Raw genomic sequence first — 13,919 nt, 5'->3', positions numbered from 1 at the left:
CTGGTGCCGTCCCCAAAAATTTGCAAGTGCTTTCTCGTGTTTCACATAATCTTACAGATGCACATAACAGCGGTTGCACAAGAAATACGATGGTTTCTTTCTCTTTAATTCTTTTTCAATTTTTATGATACTAGTTACTTGCTTTTTCTGACTGCTTGGTTTTGATCCATTGTCCACCAAATATTGTAGCGGTATTTTCCTTTTCCGACCACTTTGTCTCCGTCCATTCTGTACAGGAAGCTCTACTGGTTTCTTTTGAGTACTTGGTATTGGTTCACATTGCGCAGTTAACTTTACCTGCCTTTTCTGACTACTTAGTGGCATTTCACTTGGCGCAGATAATTTTTCTTTTTCTTTTTCTTGACTACTTGAAGTTGCTTCATTTTGTACTGGGCACTCTTGCACATTTTCATTACTTGTTTCAGTCTCTGCTTCATCTTCTATACATTCTTCAAAAGTGGCTCCAGTAACTTTTTCCAAGGCTTCACCGACTGTAAGATCTGATCCAGTACATTTTATATTCAAAGAATGGCGCTGATATCCTCCTGATTTCTTAAGGAATTTCTGATTGCAGTTAGCACAAGACATTATTGATACACTTAACAAACTGAAAGGTAAAAGTATTTTAATATTTCAACAATATTTCACACTGAAATCCTTAATTTTCAATGAGGACAACTTTTTAATATTTTTGGGGGGACTACTTTTTCATAGGGGACAGGGTTATTTTTTTACCAGGAGGGAAAGTGGCCCAGGCCTGTGATTTGGGGAAAAACATTGCTCAGTATTTGGGCAAAGGGGAATGAAAAACATAATCTAAAGTCATTTTTGGGGGAAAAGTGCACAATTTAAACAAAATTTTCTGAGGGGAATGGGCCTATTAATAGTCCCTATTATGAAGGAAAAAAAGGACCTGGAGGACCACTTGTGATTTTTGTTGATTTCATCCAGGCAGTAAAATTTCCATACACAAATTTATCCCTTGAAGTAAGTGTTTCCACCAGAACTATAAAATTTGGTGCCTGAGAAACTAAATGAATTGTCACAGTATCTATGTATGCAACATTAGCTCCTAGAAAACCTGAATTTGATACTTCATGTCAACTTAATTACTTATATATACGTGTAACTGCTTATCTTCATGTCAACTTAATTACTTATGCTTATCTTCATGTCAACTTAATTACTTATGCTTATCTTCATGTCAACTTAATTACTTATGTTTATCGAGTTCAAGGATGTTAATTCACCTAACTGCTACACCATTTTTCTTCCTTGTTCAGTTCAAATGCTTAACCTTTTGTGGAATTACAAGTTTTTACATGTATCTTTTGTTCATGATTTCAGACCATGCAATTAGCAACAGTTATCTTCAATAAATCATTCCATTTTGTTACTTTGTACATTGTAATCACTGATTTTCATGGAGTACAAAAACCTATTTTCATAACATGCAACTGAACATACAGCATTTTGTCTGCTTGCCACATGTCACTTAAAACCCTGGATGTAAACAATATATATATTACTTAAAACCCTGGATGTAAAGATTTCGGTAACATAATTTGCCTGCAACTTTCATGTTTTGTTTACAAAGAGTTTATCAGTTTTTTCCACAATCATTTCTGTCTCGATTTCTTAATTAAGGGCCAGTATAGCCAAAACAATTCAGCTTCAGAGATGTTATATGCTGTTATGGATCTCTGAGCTGAAACGAACCCTGTATTGAAACCTAACCAGAAATCGTGCCAGAAGTCTGTCAGGCTATAGTTAATTTAATATATTTTAAATTCTTTTGTCTTTTGATCTTGCATATTTAAAATGAATTTGAAAACGAATTTGACCAGTAACCACAATGCTACCAACTTTGCATGACATCATCTGTTTCTCAAGGATATCTGTGCGCAGATGTTGCGGTTTTATCATGTCATCTTGAGGTATATCAGACTGATAAACTTTGGACGCAGTCTACCTATTATGTAGTATAGACGGGTTAACAGTTAATGTAGACTGTGAAGTGTACCCGATAATTAAACTTTGGTTGCAGTCCATGTTACTCATACTGATAGGCGAAACAGTGCTTATTTAACTAGACTGGGTACGAAAATTTAGAATGTGTGTCAAGGAAACCCCTGAAAGTAGCATCACTTAAGGTATGATACCCTATCTATCTCTGGATTCTGCCATCCCTCTCGCAAGTGTTACAGGCAGGGAAATAAGTGCATGTCGGATTGTTAGTAAATAGTTGAGAGAGAGATAGAAAAAACAAAACAAAAAAACTGACAGTAAATGCACGTCAGGATAAGTGAGACTGCAGAAGTGTTCTAGTCATGATCAAAAGGTTACAGTGAAAAAAAGTGAAAAGATAAAAAGTAAAACACTGGGAGCCAGACTAACACTGCGTCTTTACAACCGCCGCTTGAACTGATGAAGGTCGGCAGGGTGGCAATGTGACTTGGGAGTTTGTTCCAAAGTAATTAATGCTGTAAGGAAAAGAAGGAATACTTGTGGTAATCAGACGTAACCTGCATTTTGTTTAGTGATAGAGGGTGCATATGTCTTGTTAACCTATGAGGGACTTAGATATACAGCAGTAGTTTAACTGCAACTAGGTTATGGTATATTTTGTAAAACATGAGCCGTGTAGTCTGCACTGTACAAGGGTATGCCAGCCCAGGTCTTCTGGCATGGCTATTACACTCAAGAGAGGGGAGTAGTCCCTCTTTATACCCATCATATTGCACATCTCTGGACCATTTCTACCTTGTGAATGTTAGATTTAGTGTAGGGACTCCAGAAAGTTGACGCATATTCAACCTGTGGCCTGACGCTACGCTATAGTTCTCTATTTAATATATCTTTCTTTGTTTTAATGAAACCAAATGATCTGTTTGCGCTGAAAGTTACTCTAGATAAGTGTGTCACTGTGTGTCAAACTTTTAAGTCAGCAGATATAGCCAGAACTACGCTGGGCATTCTTTTTTCCTTTCTTATAATATTTTCATTTCCTTTTTAACAATTATATTCTCAAGATATGTGCTCAGTTTGATTTAAAAGGCGAAAATATATTGGCTGAAGGTTGGCAGGGGCGGATTGGGAGGGGGGACAGGTTCTGACCCCCAAGTGTCTGTGGTTTTGAGCTGTTGAAAGCTGAAATGACATCTTAATCTAAAACGCATATCATAACACTCATTACAAAAACAACTGGTAATACACTGCTCAGAATTTATGATGACATTTCAATTTTTGAATTACACTTGCCCTTTGTTGCAAGTTTTTGCAAAACTTTATTGAATTTTAACAAAATCCCCGGCAGACCTGACAACATGTGCAGGAAGTTACTACGTCTTAAAAAAGAGTTCATACTCTTCAAGGTATTTAGATCTTTGTAAACTCATTTCAACAAAAGAATTGATCCTTATCATCATACAATTCTTGTCCTTTATTAGACTTATGAATTCAGATGACATATAACTTTCATTATAGAGAAAATGTTTTTATTGCCCAATGTTACAAAAGTAGTTCTTCCAAGATGGCTGCGCCCATGTAAAACTGACACGAATATAAACAAAACTTTAAATGAATTTTGACTCTTCTATGTGGTGTGTTCAATGGAGCCATAAGAACATTCTATCCATGAGAGAAAGATGAAAGACAGTCACAAAGTTCATAAATCAATGAAACTAGTATATTTACAATGTTGTATGTATATTTTAAAATGCTCTAGACTAGATAGATTACCTAACCCCAATGGCCCGATGTGTACGCTATGGCCATTCCCTAAGTTATAGGTTAATTACTGCAACCGCTGACTATTACAAGTTTTCTTATTTTCAGAGAACTGTGTACCATTGGAACCAACTTCCCCCCCCCCCCCCCCCCCCCAGTGTCGCCCTCTCCCTACCCTAGAGCAGTTCAGTGCCGCAGTTTGCAGCGTTGAACACGCCTCGCCCAAGTTATCCTGCAAACTCAAGTTTTAACCTTTTTGTATCACCAAAGTTATTTTTTTTAGTTTCTTTCGCTCTAAATTTTTATCACTATATTCTTTCTCTTTATGATTTTGTCGCGCAAAACGTCTTAAGTTCCCGCAAGGGGTTTGATGTCCATGGAAGATAGATAGATAGATATAGGATATACAGTGTATAGATTTTAAAATTTAGTATCTATATATATAAATTTCAAAACTGACTTGCAAAAGTCAGTAAAGCTGTTCTGCAATTTCTGGAGGTATTTACAGTTTCTTAGTGAAACAGTGAACTCTGTACAGTGCTCTAGGGTATAGCAGATAGCTAACAAATTTTTACTGATAGACATGTAGTATCTTTTACCTTGAACCTGTAGGCCATTCATTGAGCTGTAACTTGCGGTAGCCCAATTTAAATCAGTAACTTGTAATTAAAACTGATTATACATCCATGCACATGACATGCATGATGGATGTATTTTATCTACTGAAAGTTACCAAATTTATTGCCCAAACCAGCTTCAGCAAAACTTTTGAATAAATTTATAAATTAACGTCCTCAGCTTCCGTTGTTTCAGAAAACACTGTTGAGCTTTTGAGTGACGTTTTTAAGAGGAAGGCAAGTGTCTAGCCATCAGGATACCATACACCTAGCCTGTGTTTAAGCATATCCTTGGGGGATTTTCTAGCCATCCGTTAATCAGTTTCTCACCAAATGGATCGTATTTCAGCTTGGAAGTGGCTATTCTTATGGTCCCATAGGAATAGCCTTGCAGGCTATTCTTACAGCTCTCCCATAAGAATAGTGATAAGTCCGCAGGTGTCTATTCATACGGCTCTCCCGTACGATTACTGAAAAGCCCGCAGGTGGTTATTCCTACCGTAGTTTTGTGTTTTTCGTATTAAAATATCTTTTTAAAATGAATAACAGTTTTAAATGATATATAATTTTAATAGTGGCATAGTGATATTCAAAACTTTTTAGAAAAACAGTGTCAGTTAAGCATTCATAATTAATCCATCTTATTTCGAAATAATAATTAAAAACAATAAATCGCTTGTTTTATAACCTTTCCATTGATAAAAAAGTATTGATATAATTTGTGTTTTAAGAAAGTTAAGGACATTAGAAAAACATCACTGTTAACTAAAAACATGTACGTTAAATGGCTTCTGCCCATCCGATCAGTGGACTTTTCAAATTCACTATTCTTACGGGAGAGAGCAAAAATCCAAGCAAAATCTGATGCAGATAAGTTGAACATGCTCAAGGGGCGCTTTGTACAAGATTTTACCATTTTTGATGGAAATTCTACAAAATCAGCAGTCCTTCATCAATATTGTACAGAAGTGTTAACATTATACACGGAATTGCAAGTCTGAACAAGTGTTTATGGCTGGAACTTTCAAAGTATGCATGTGGGCTGACCTGTCTCATTGGTTGTTTTCAGACAAATGTGAAAAACTCATTAGAAAACTTACAGTAAATACTGATGACAGCGTAAATTTAGTCGGCCATATTTATCCAAGGCTTCTGTGACAAATCCTCCACCGCTACGGCATTGGAATTACATCGAACAACCGCTTCAGTGAATGCTATGGCCGGTGTGAAACTGTCCATATATTTCTCAAAACTGAACATTCCTCAATGAAACTTTGTAAAACATTTTGTATTGGATCATATATTTGACAGTAAAACTGTAAAATGGGAAAATATGTTACAAAACATTTATCTATAGGTCAGAGGCCACCAATTCAAAAAAGTACAGCTTACTGAGAAGTAAATTTTGACATGGTCCGCCGTTCCTTAATCCAAATATGGTCCAACTGACCAGCATTTATTGTACCCGAAAACAGCAACATCTCAGACCACACATCAAAATGGCCTCTCTAACATAATTATGCTGGGAAAGAAACGTAAATTAACACCAGAAATTGTAGTTAAAAGAAAAAAATGAATGAAAATAAGCGAGATGATCGAACTTAAGTGGACGCATTGGTTGAGAGGGCTAAGACGTTTTCCTACAGAGGTGAAGGCCCCTTGTTTGAATCCTGGCTACTGCCATTGCAGTGTGTTCTAGGGTAAGGTACTTTATCATGATTGCCTCAGTCGGCCCAGCTGTAAATGGGTACCAGCAAATTGCTGGGGGTAAGGAATAAAATTTAATGGTTTTAACTGTTCTTAAAATAGGGTCGCTCAAAAGCTCTACAGACCTTACATGTATGTTAATTGTTTCACAAAGTGACGATGATAGATTTACCTTTACCATTTACCCTAATGTTATATAATAATGGAAGTCTAAAAACAATTGGTGGTCTTTTACCTTTTAGTAATTCTTTATAATGTGTTATTTCAGTTATTGACAATTTGATCTCTTTTTTTCAGATTTTGTTACAATTGCTACCATTCTGGGGACGGGAATCCTAGGTAATTTCAGTCTTGTTTACAATAATAACTGTCAATTATCATAGAAGATTGTAATTAAAAATCAATAAAAAATACTTTTCTGGCTGTCACATTGTCAGTCAGTTTTTTGTTTTTTTTCAGTATAAAAACAGTAATTGTGCTATGCTGATTTCGTAAAAAGCATTAGTAACCCCTCCCTTCAGCTTATGAAATTTGAATTTCAATGTCACTCTGTTTGTGAATATAAGTAAAGCTATGAACATCATAAATACAAAAAATGTATCCAATCTGTATTAGTATACTGTATGTGGGAATGTGCTTTTGAACCAAGGACATATAACACTCCGCTTAAAAGTTGTTGATTTTTTTGTGTGTGCAAAATAAAGTTCTGTTTTATTACATACAATGTACTTCACATTTTGGCAGTAAAAAACGACCCTATGTCATGATTTTGAAAATCACACTGGTGTTCTAACTTAAAACTGCTGTTGTAGTCACTTTTTGGGGATGTTTTAAGAGGAGAGAAAACGTGTTAATGGAGAGATTCTCCTGCAGACACTTTCTGTGAAAACAATTTTCTTTATATATGTGTTCAGTGGCAAAGGCTAAACATATATTATGATCCTTAAACGGACAGTTCAGAAGGAAAAGCAGCTCGGACATTCTCACGCATTTCATGGAAATTTAATGGCATTGAGGGATGATGCTCGGACATTCTTACACATTTCAATGACATGGAATTTTTTTTTTTTTTTTCATTTTATGCATTAGTGCATGTTCATTTTGTGTTATAACATCTTGAGAATCCCTCAGGACTTTGCAGATATTTATAATTATAAAATGAAAAAACATGCATTATTCCTACATAAAAAAAAAAGTGATGCTGACATTTTTCCAAATAAAGAGGATGGTGATCAAATTGACTTTGTCTGCAGGAGGTAAAGAAAGAAGAAAAATCAACTAAATGTGATCAAAAATAGTTACATTTGTGTCTATCCACATTTTGATTTTATTCTGCATGTTGAATGAAAATGAGTGAAAAATCTTTCACGAGGGAACACCAGATGCAATATTTTCATGAGTGGCTATCATGAAAAAAAAAAAAAAAAAAAAAAAAAAAAAAAATAATGAAAATGTAAGATATATTTTACTGTGAAAATACCAGACGTATTTCACTCTTTAATATTTTGATAATATTTCGATAATTCACTAAAAAGCATGTAATACAAAACACACTAATGTAAATCCCTGATGAAATTTCCCTTTAAACACACTGAAGTTGGATTTGTTTTGTTTTTTAGGGCTGCCAGTGACACTGACACATGCTGGACTCTATCCATTTCTCATTTCATTTATCCTTGGAGCTCTCGTGCAAGTGAGTATTCGACTTCATTACCATGACTTGTATTCTTGACCTCGGACCCCCATGCCAAATGATAAAGGTTGTTGACTTTAACCCTCTTGCCTGTTGACTCTTAAGTTTCCAAACCTTCTGTGGCTGTGTATAATTCTTTCATGTAAAGAAGCTATTGATCAAGCGTGATACAGAAAACCAGTCAAACAGTTTGTTTTTATCTATGTTTAGACCAATTGAAAGGACTTCAAATATTTATAGGTTATTAGCTTTGTATCGGGAAATATGCACGAGTTCTTCAGTGCGCAATATTCTTCTGCTGAAGAACGAGTGCATATTTCCCGATGCAAAGATAATAACCTTTTTATTACATACATATTATCTACACGCATGAATGTTATGTAAATATCATAAATATGTTCAATAGCCTGAATAGGATTGACAATACTAAACTAAATAGGAAAAATAGTGCAAAAACACACACTGAATTATGTCACGCACCCGATATGAAATTCAGGCGTCAGTGTATGGAAAATTATTGACGTTTCCGGTACCAGTGTAACTTAACGGGAATAGAAACAAGTATGTAATAAAGACTTGATATTAGTATTTTTCTCTTCTGTTTTCAGGGCTTACTGATCTATTTCTTCACAGACCTGTTACAGAGAGCACATGCTATACAGTTAAAGTCACATTGTGTAAGTGTGTTTAGCAAAAATCTTTAAAATTATAAAAAGTACAGTTTTTAAATTCAGCATTTTTATAGAACTGTATAGTTTCATTATCAACTCTTGTAACACAATATTGAATTTTTGCATCTTTGAAATTGTGAAAAGTAAATTTGTGAAATTCAGCATACTTTTCAAACTGTTTATTATGTACCTGTATATAAAAATAAATTCTGTCAAAAATACAGCTTTCATTTCACAAGGAATTATGAAATGAATATGCTGTAAAATATCCCATTTTGGGCCTTAGAAAACCTCGTATTGTACTTTTGGTATTGTATTTTGCCAGACTACTTTCATTAAGATGCATGAGCTAACACAGTTATATAAATAGTGTTCACAAAAACATCGCTCATTTCATTTTAACATTAACAAACATTAAAGATTTTGTTTGATTACAAATAAACAAAAAGATGGAGATATATAAAACAAAAGGGTCATTACAACAGTAGCTATATCTGGGATTTTGTTTTCTGCTCTCATGAGTTTGCAAAGACGGATCTCTCTTGGCACAGGCGCCCTTGTGAGATCCAATCTTGCAAAATTCACTCGAGTCAAACACAGCATCCCAGATCAAGATATTGTTATAATAACATTTGGGTTGGGGCTTGAACTGAAGTTTGGTACACAGGTTTTTTGCTGCATATATACTTAAAAGTTGCAGTTTTGATTATACAGGAAGACCCACACCCACTGAATGAGGAGACAGAATTTCTGATGGACGATGACTGGGATGACATGGCGGATGAATCAAGTGGTAATATGAATTTGAGCTATGCCATGAGAAAACCAGCATGATGCATTTGCAACAAACATGGATCCAGACCAGCCTGCGCATTCACGCAGTCTGGTCAGGATCCATTCTGTTCGCTAATTGTTTCTCTAATTGCAGTAGGCTTTGAAAGCGAACAGCATGGATCCTAACCAGACTGCACGGATGCGCAGGCTGGTCTGGATCCATGCTGGTCCCAAATGCACTATGCTGGTTTTCTCATGGTGCGGCTCAACTTTTATTTACTTAGATTTAACACTGGCAAATAATTCAGCTTGCTACAGCTCTGTTTCAAGGGTATTTATGCTGAACACACCAACTTAGTATAGAGAGTTCAGATCTGCAGATCCTAGAGTCATGTGTTCCACACCAAGTTGAGGCATATGTTCTGCAAGATGATTTGATAAAAAACATGTTAAATAAACAGCAAAAGAACAAGTTTAATTACACTGTCATTGAAGTTACAACCTATCCGACGTAGACTGCAAATTTTGCTTTTGTTTAATTTGATTGTAAATTGGAATCTTTGAATGATATTATTTACATTTCAGGTCCAGTTTTGGCAGGTCATGTGATAATACCAAAGGACATAAACATACAGCCGCCAAATTTACATTTACTAGGGAACCTTTTTCTTGGCTGTGGTGTACGGCAGTTCTTCGACATTATACTGGTGCTTCAATTGTAAGTAAGCTGTAAAATCAAAACTGAATTTTTGGCAGTTGTATCATAATGAAAATATTATTCTTGCTCTTTTGAGTTAGGCTTGCATTTACAACAGTTTTCATTTCAGGAAATTATGAGATACAGTCGACATCATACTTGCGACCACATCTATTAAGCGATTTTTTTATTAAACGGCCGGTCAGAATCCCTTCCGAATGTTTTCAGTACATAAATTCATTCCATTAAACAACTTTTTTATCAAACAACTAGCGACCACATTAATGTAGTTCCAACAAGTAAAATATTTGACAGAAGTATCTACAGTCGAACTTCGATGGCTCGAACTCGAGGGTCCCGTGGAAATTAGTTCGAGTTTTCCGTTGTTCGAGCCATCCAAATGGCGGCCATTTTGAATTTGGGAATTCGAGGGCATGATGTGTTACAAACCTTACATCGTAATATATTGTCATATTGTACCTAAATATGTGTATGATACGATGATAAATAAAAAACGAACGCAGAAATATGCTTTATTGTTTATTTTCAAACATGACATAGATACGGAAAAAAACACAGATAAAACACTAATATAATTATAAGAATTTGGTGAAGACATCATCAAATAGAAAGACATGAACAACAAACCTTTTTGAATCATAGTCCAGTACAAATATTATCAAATATATTGCTTTCCAGTAGCCGACTTAGCTATCCCCCCGTATCCGGGTCCTTTACTAAGTTGTTCAGCCATGCTAAAGCAGTATGAAAGTTGACGTAGGATCTCCCGTTTTTATGCAGAAAAAATAAAGACAGACGTAGTATGTACATTGCTCAATCATTTTAAATGATTTTATTCGTATAAATCAAAGCCCATTAAAGCATTGCAGTGAACGAAAGACAGTTAATTTGTTTGTCGTATACCGACGCTAATTACGTAAGCGTGTGAAAATTACGCACGCGCTGGTTAAAGGGGAAGCTTGGCGAATGTCAGGCAGAAGTGTGAAAAACTTTGTAAACACAAGCCATCCCGGCAAAAATTGTCTGTTCGACTGAATATTTGCAATTATCACTGTAATTAAGCCGATGGGACCACCAAATGAGTTCGAGAGTTCGAATTATCGAAGTTCGAGCGATCCAAGGTAGAACTATATAGAATAAAGAAGGAATAAATTCGGGACCGGGCGAAGAGTTCGAGCGATCCCGGGTGTTCGAAAGATCCGAGTTCGAGCCATTGAAGTTCAACTGTATTAAGCAACCGGGTACCCAATTCCCAACGGACATTTCTTCACCAGTTTGTACCTGACTGAATACAATTAACTTTGCTCACGATCTTAAAACAGATTTTTAAATCATACATGAAGTTTTTCGATATCGTGGCATCCACATTCGCTAAATGCAAAGTAAATTAATAGTTAAAAATAACTTTTCTCTTCACCTGACTGAATTTCATTAAGAGGCTATTCCATTAAGGGACTACTTTTTAGAAGTCCCTTGGGCGGTCTCTTAATACAGTGTAAACTGTAATAATATTATATGTACATTGTGTCATCACCTCAGTGCAAAAAGCGAATAACTCATTGACTTAAAGAAGGGCTTATTTCCTTTTTGTGCAAAAGTGACAGTATATTTGTTCCGGTTATATATTGTTAAGTAAATTTTCATGCAGAAGAGCTTGTGTTGTGAGTCTAATGTCAGCGTAGGCATCCATGTGTGTCACAAAGTTTCTCAATTAAGTAGGATTCTGTAATATTTATAAGCTAATTGAGCCACAACATGAGAAAACCAACATGGTGGGTTTGCGACCAGCATGGATCCAGACCAGCCTGTGCACTGTGCATCCGCGCAGTCTGGTCAGGATCCATGCTGTTCGGTAACAGTTTCTGTAATTACAACAAGCTTTGAAAGGAAGAATTTTCATGAAACTTGGTTCAAATGATCACCTCATCAAGACAATGTGCGGAACTTATGATTTAGCCATGTTGGCTCAAGGTCAAGGTCACAATTCAGGGTCAAAGGTTTGAGCCTTCCCTTTTGTGTCTGCTCTGGATCTCCTAACCCTTTGAAGTATTTGTGTGAAACCTGGGTCAAGTGATCATCTCATCAAGATGATGTGCAGAACTTGTGAGTCAGCCAAAGGCACAACTGAGGGTCTAAGGTTTGAGCCTTCCATTTTGTGTCCACTCTGTGTCTCTTAAAACCCTTGAAGAATTTTCATCAAACTTGGCTCAAATGATCACCTCATCAAGAAATCATGAGTCAGCCATGTCAACTCAATGTCAAGGTCACACCTTAATGTCAAAGGTTTTAGCTCTGTAACTCCTTAACCCCCTTGAAGGATTTTCATGAAATTTGTGCCAAATAATCACCTCATCAAGATGATGTGCCTATTTCCTGAGTCAGCCATGTCAATTCAAGGTCACAGCTCAAGGTCAAAAGTTTACCCTTTCACCATCCATAACAGTGGCGTGTGATTTAGCTGTCCTTCAGACTGCCTAGTAAAACAAATTACAGGTATAGTGTAATTTCCATTTGTTACAGCATGGCGTTGCTTGTGAGTTATGCCCTGGCCGGCAGTGAAGCTTACGGCTCTTTGATAGGAATAGAGTAAGTATATCCATCTGTCTTCCTAAACAAAATTCTCCACTCAGTTGAAACAGATCTTTCAAATAACAGGAATAGAGTAAGTATATCCATCTGTCTTCCTAAACAAACTTCTCCACTCAGTTGAAACAGATCTTTCAAATAACAGGAATAGAGTAAGTATATCCATCTGTCTTCCTAAACAAAATTCTCCACTCAGTTGAAACAGATCTTTCAAATAACAGGAATAGAGTAAGTATATCCATCTGTCTTCCTAAACAAAATTCTCCACTCAGTTGAAACAGATCTTTCAAATAACAGGAATAGAGTAAGTATATCCATCTGTCTTCCTAAACAAAATTCTCCACTCAGTTGAAACAGATCTTTCAAATAACAGGAATAGAGTAAGTATATCCATCTGTCTTCCTAAACAAAATTCTCCACTCAGTTGAAACAGATCTTTCAAATAACAGGAATAGAGTAAGTATATCCATCTGTCTTCCTAAACAAACTTCTCCACTCAGTTGAAACAGATCTTTCAAATAACAGGAATAGAGTAAGTATATCCATCTGTCTTCCTAAACAAAATTCTCCACTCAGTTGAAACAGATCTTTCAAATAACAGGAATAGAGTAAGTATATCCATCTGTCTTCCTAAACAAACTTCTCCACTCAGTTGAAACAGATCTTTCAAATAACGTGCATTTTGATAAAATAATGTGTGTCATGAATGACTTTAACAGGGCCCAATTCATTATAATTGTGTAATACTTACTGACATTGTTGTAAGAAAATGGTATTTTGACAAATTTGGAAATCCAGAGCCATGGACAAATTTATAACAAAATCTGAAATTTTAGTGACACAGTGGCTTTAATGCACACACCTTTTGGTACTTTAACTTTGCAGAGAAAGATCTGTACTGAGCATATTGTTAAAAGATTGTCATCTTTGAATTATTTTTTCAAAAAAAACTTTAATAAATTTTTTATTCCAATATTTGTGTTAGCCTTGACCTTGGCTATAGTATATGTACATATATTTTCAGCTACCGGTATATTATACCAGTGTTTGTGTGGGTGTTGACCTTTTCTATCGTGTTTGCCTTACAACTGATACAACCTGTGGTTTCCATTCTTACATTCTTCAAAGGGAGCTTACTCCTGGGAACTGTGAGTATTCAAGGGCCTGTATTCAATAAAATTCTATATTTTACCCAGGTAATGGCCCGTGCTTGAACCCAAAGCAAGTGGGGCACCTGGGCTCTTCCTCCACAATTTAAAGCTGGAAAGTTGACACATGACCTGAATTTAGCAATAATTAATTCATACAACAACAGTAGATAAGCATGCATATATTTATTCATAATTTCATAAGTGTGTATATTTTTTAATGTATATCAAATGCTGTTTCCATTAAACGTGTATTTTGTGAATTTGTTCCAAGAT

At 35.6% G+C, this 13,919-nt stretch overlaps 2 protein-coding genes across 2 annotated transcripts; one reads left to right on the top strand and one right to left on the bottom strand.

Moving 5' to 3' along the window:
* Nucleotides 1-39: 39 nt before the first annotated feature.
* Nucleotides 40-3,342, bottom strand: LOC128558372 (uncharacterized). Its single transcript, XM_053547331.1, has 2 exons — nucleotides 3,262-3,342; nucleotides 40-607 (listed from the first exon to the last, which is right to left on the bottom strand). The coding sequence occupies exon 2, from the start codon at nucleotides 586-588 to the stop codon at nucleotides 52-54; it is 537 nt and encodes a 178-aa protein (XP_053403306.1). The 5' UTR covers nucleotides 589-607; nucleotides 3,262-3,342; the 3' UTR covers nucleotides 40-51.
* Nucleotides 3,343-3,515: 173 nt separating this feature from the next.
* On the top strand, nucleotides 3,516-13,709 carry LOC128558721 (uncharacterized). The gene is made up of 8 exons (XM_053548888.1): nucleotides 3,516-3,702; nucleotides 6,351-6,392; nucleotides 7,673-7,746; nucleotides 8,355-8,423; nucleotides 9,132-9,210; nucleotides 9,777-9,909; nucleotides 12,430-12,495; nucleotides 13,520-13,709. The coding sequence occupies exons 1-8, from the start codon at nucleotides 3,648-3,650 to the stop codon at nucleotides 13,707-13,709; spliced, it is 708 nt and encodes a 235-aa protein (XP_053404863.1). The 5' UTR covers nucleotides 3,516-3,647.
* The last annotated feature ends 210 nt before the right edge of the window (nucleotides 13,710-13,919 follow it).

The sequence above is a fragment of the Mercenaria mercenaria genome, chromosome 7, assembly GCF_021730395.1.
Source record: "Mercenaria mercenaria strain notata chromosome 7, MADL_Memer_1, whole genome shotgun sequence".
In the NCBI taxonomy this organism is placed as follows: Eukaryota; Metazoa; Mollusca; class Bivalvia; order Venerida; family Veneridae; genus Mercenaria; species Mercenaria mercenaria.
The sequence above is the reverse complement of the archived record's forward strand: the minus strand, read 5'-3'. Positions and strand labels throughout refer to the sequence as shown.

What these genes read in the sequence shown, in the direction of transcription:
- LOC128558372 (XM_053547331.1), bottom strand. Translation starts at nt 588, where the DNA reads ATGTCTTGTGCTAACTGCAATCAGAAATTCCTTAAGAAATCAGGAGGA.
- LOC128558721 (XM_053548888.1), top strand. Translation starts at nt 3,648, where the DNA reads ATGAAAGACAGTCACAAAGTTCATAAATCAATGAAACTAGTATATTTA. An exon ending in ACTAGTATATTTACAATGTT is followed by an intron (nt 3,703 to 6,350) that starts GTATGTATATTT and finishes TCTTTTTTTCAG; the next exon opens with ATTTTGTTACAATTGCTACC. An exon ending in CATGGCGGATGAATCAAGTG is followed by an intron (nt 9,211 to 9,776) that starts GTAATATGAATT and finishes TTTACATTTCAG; the next exon opens with GTCCAGTTTTGGCAGGTCAT.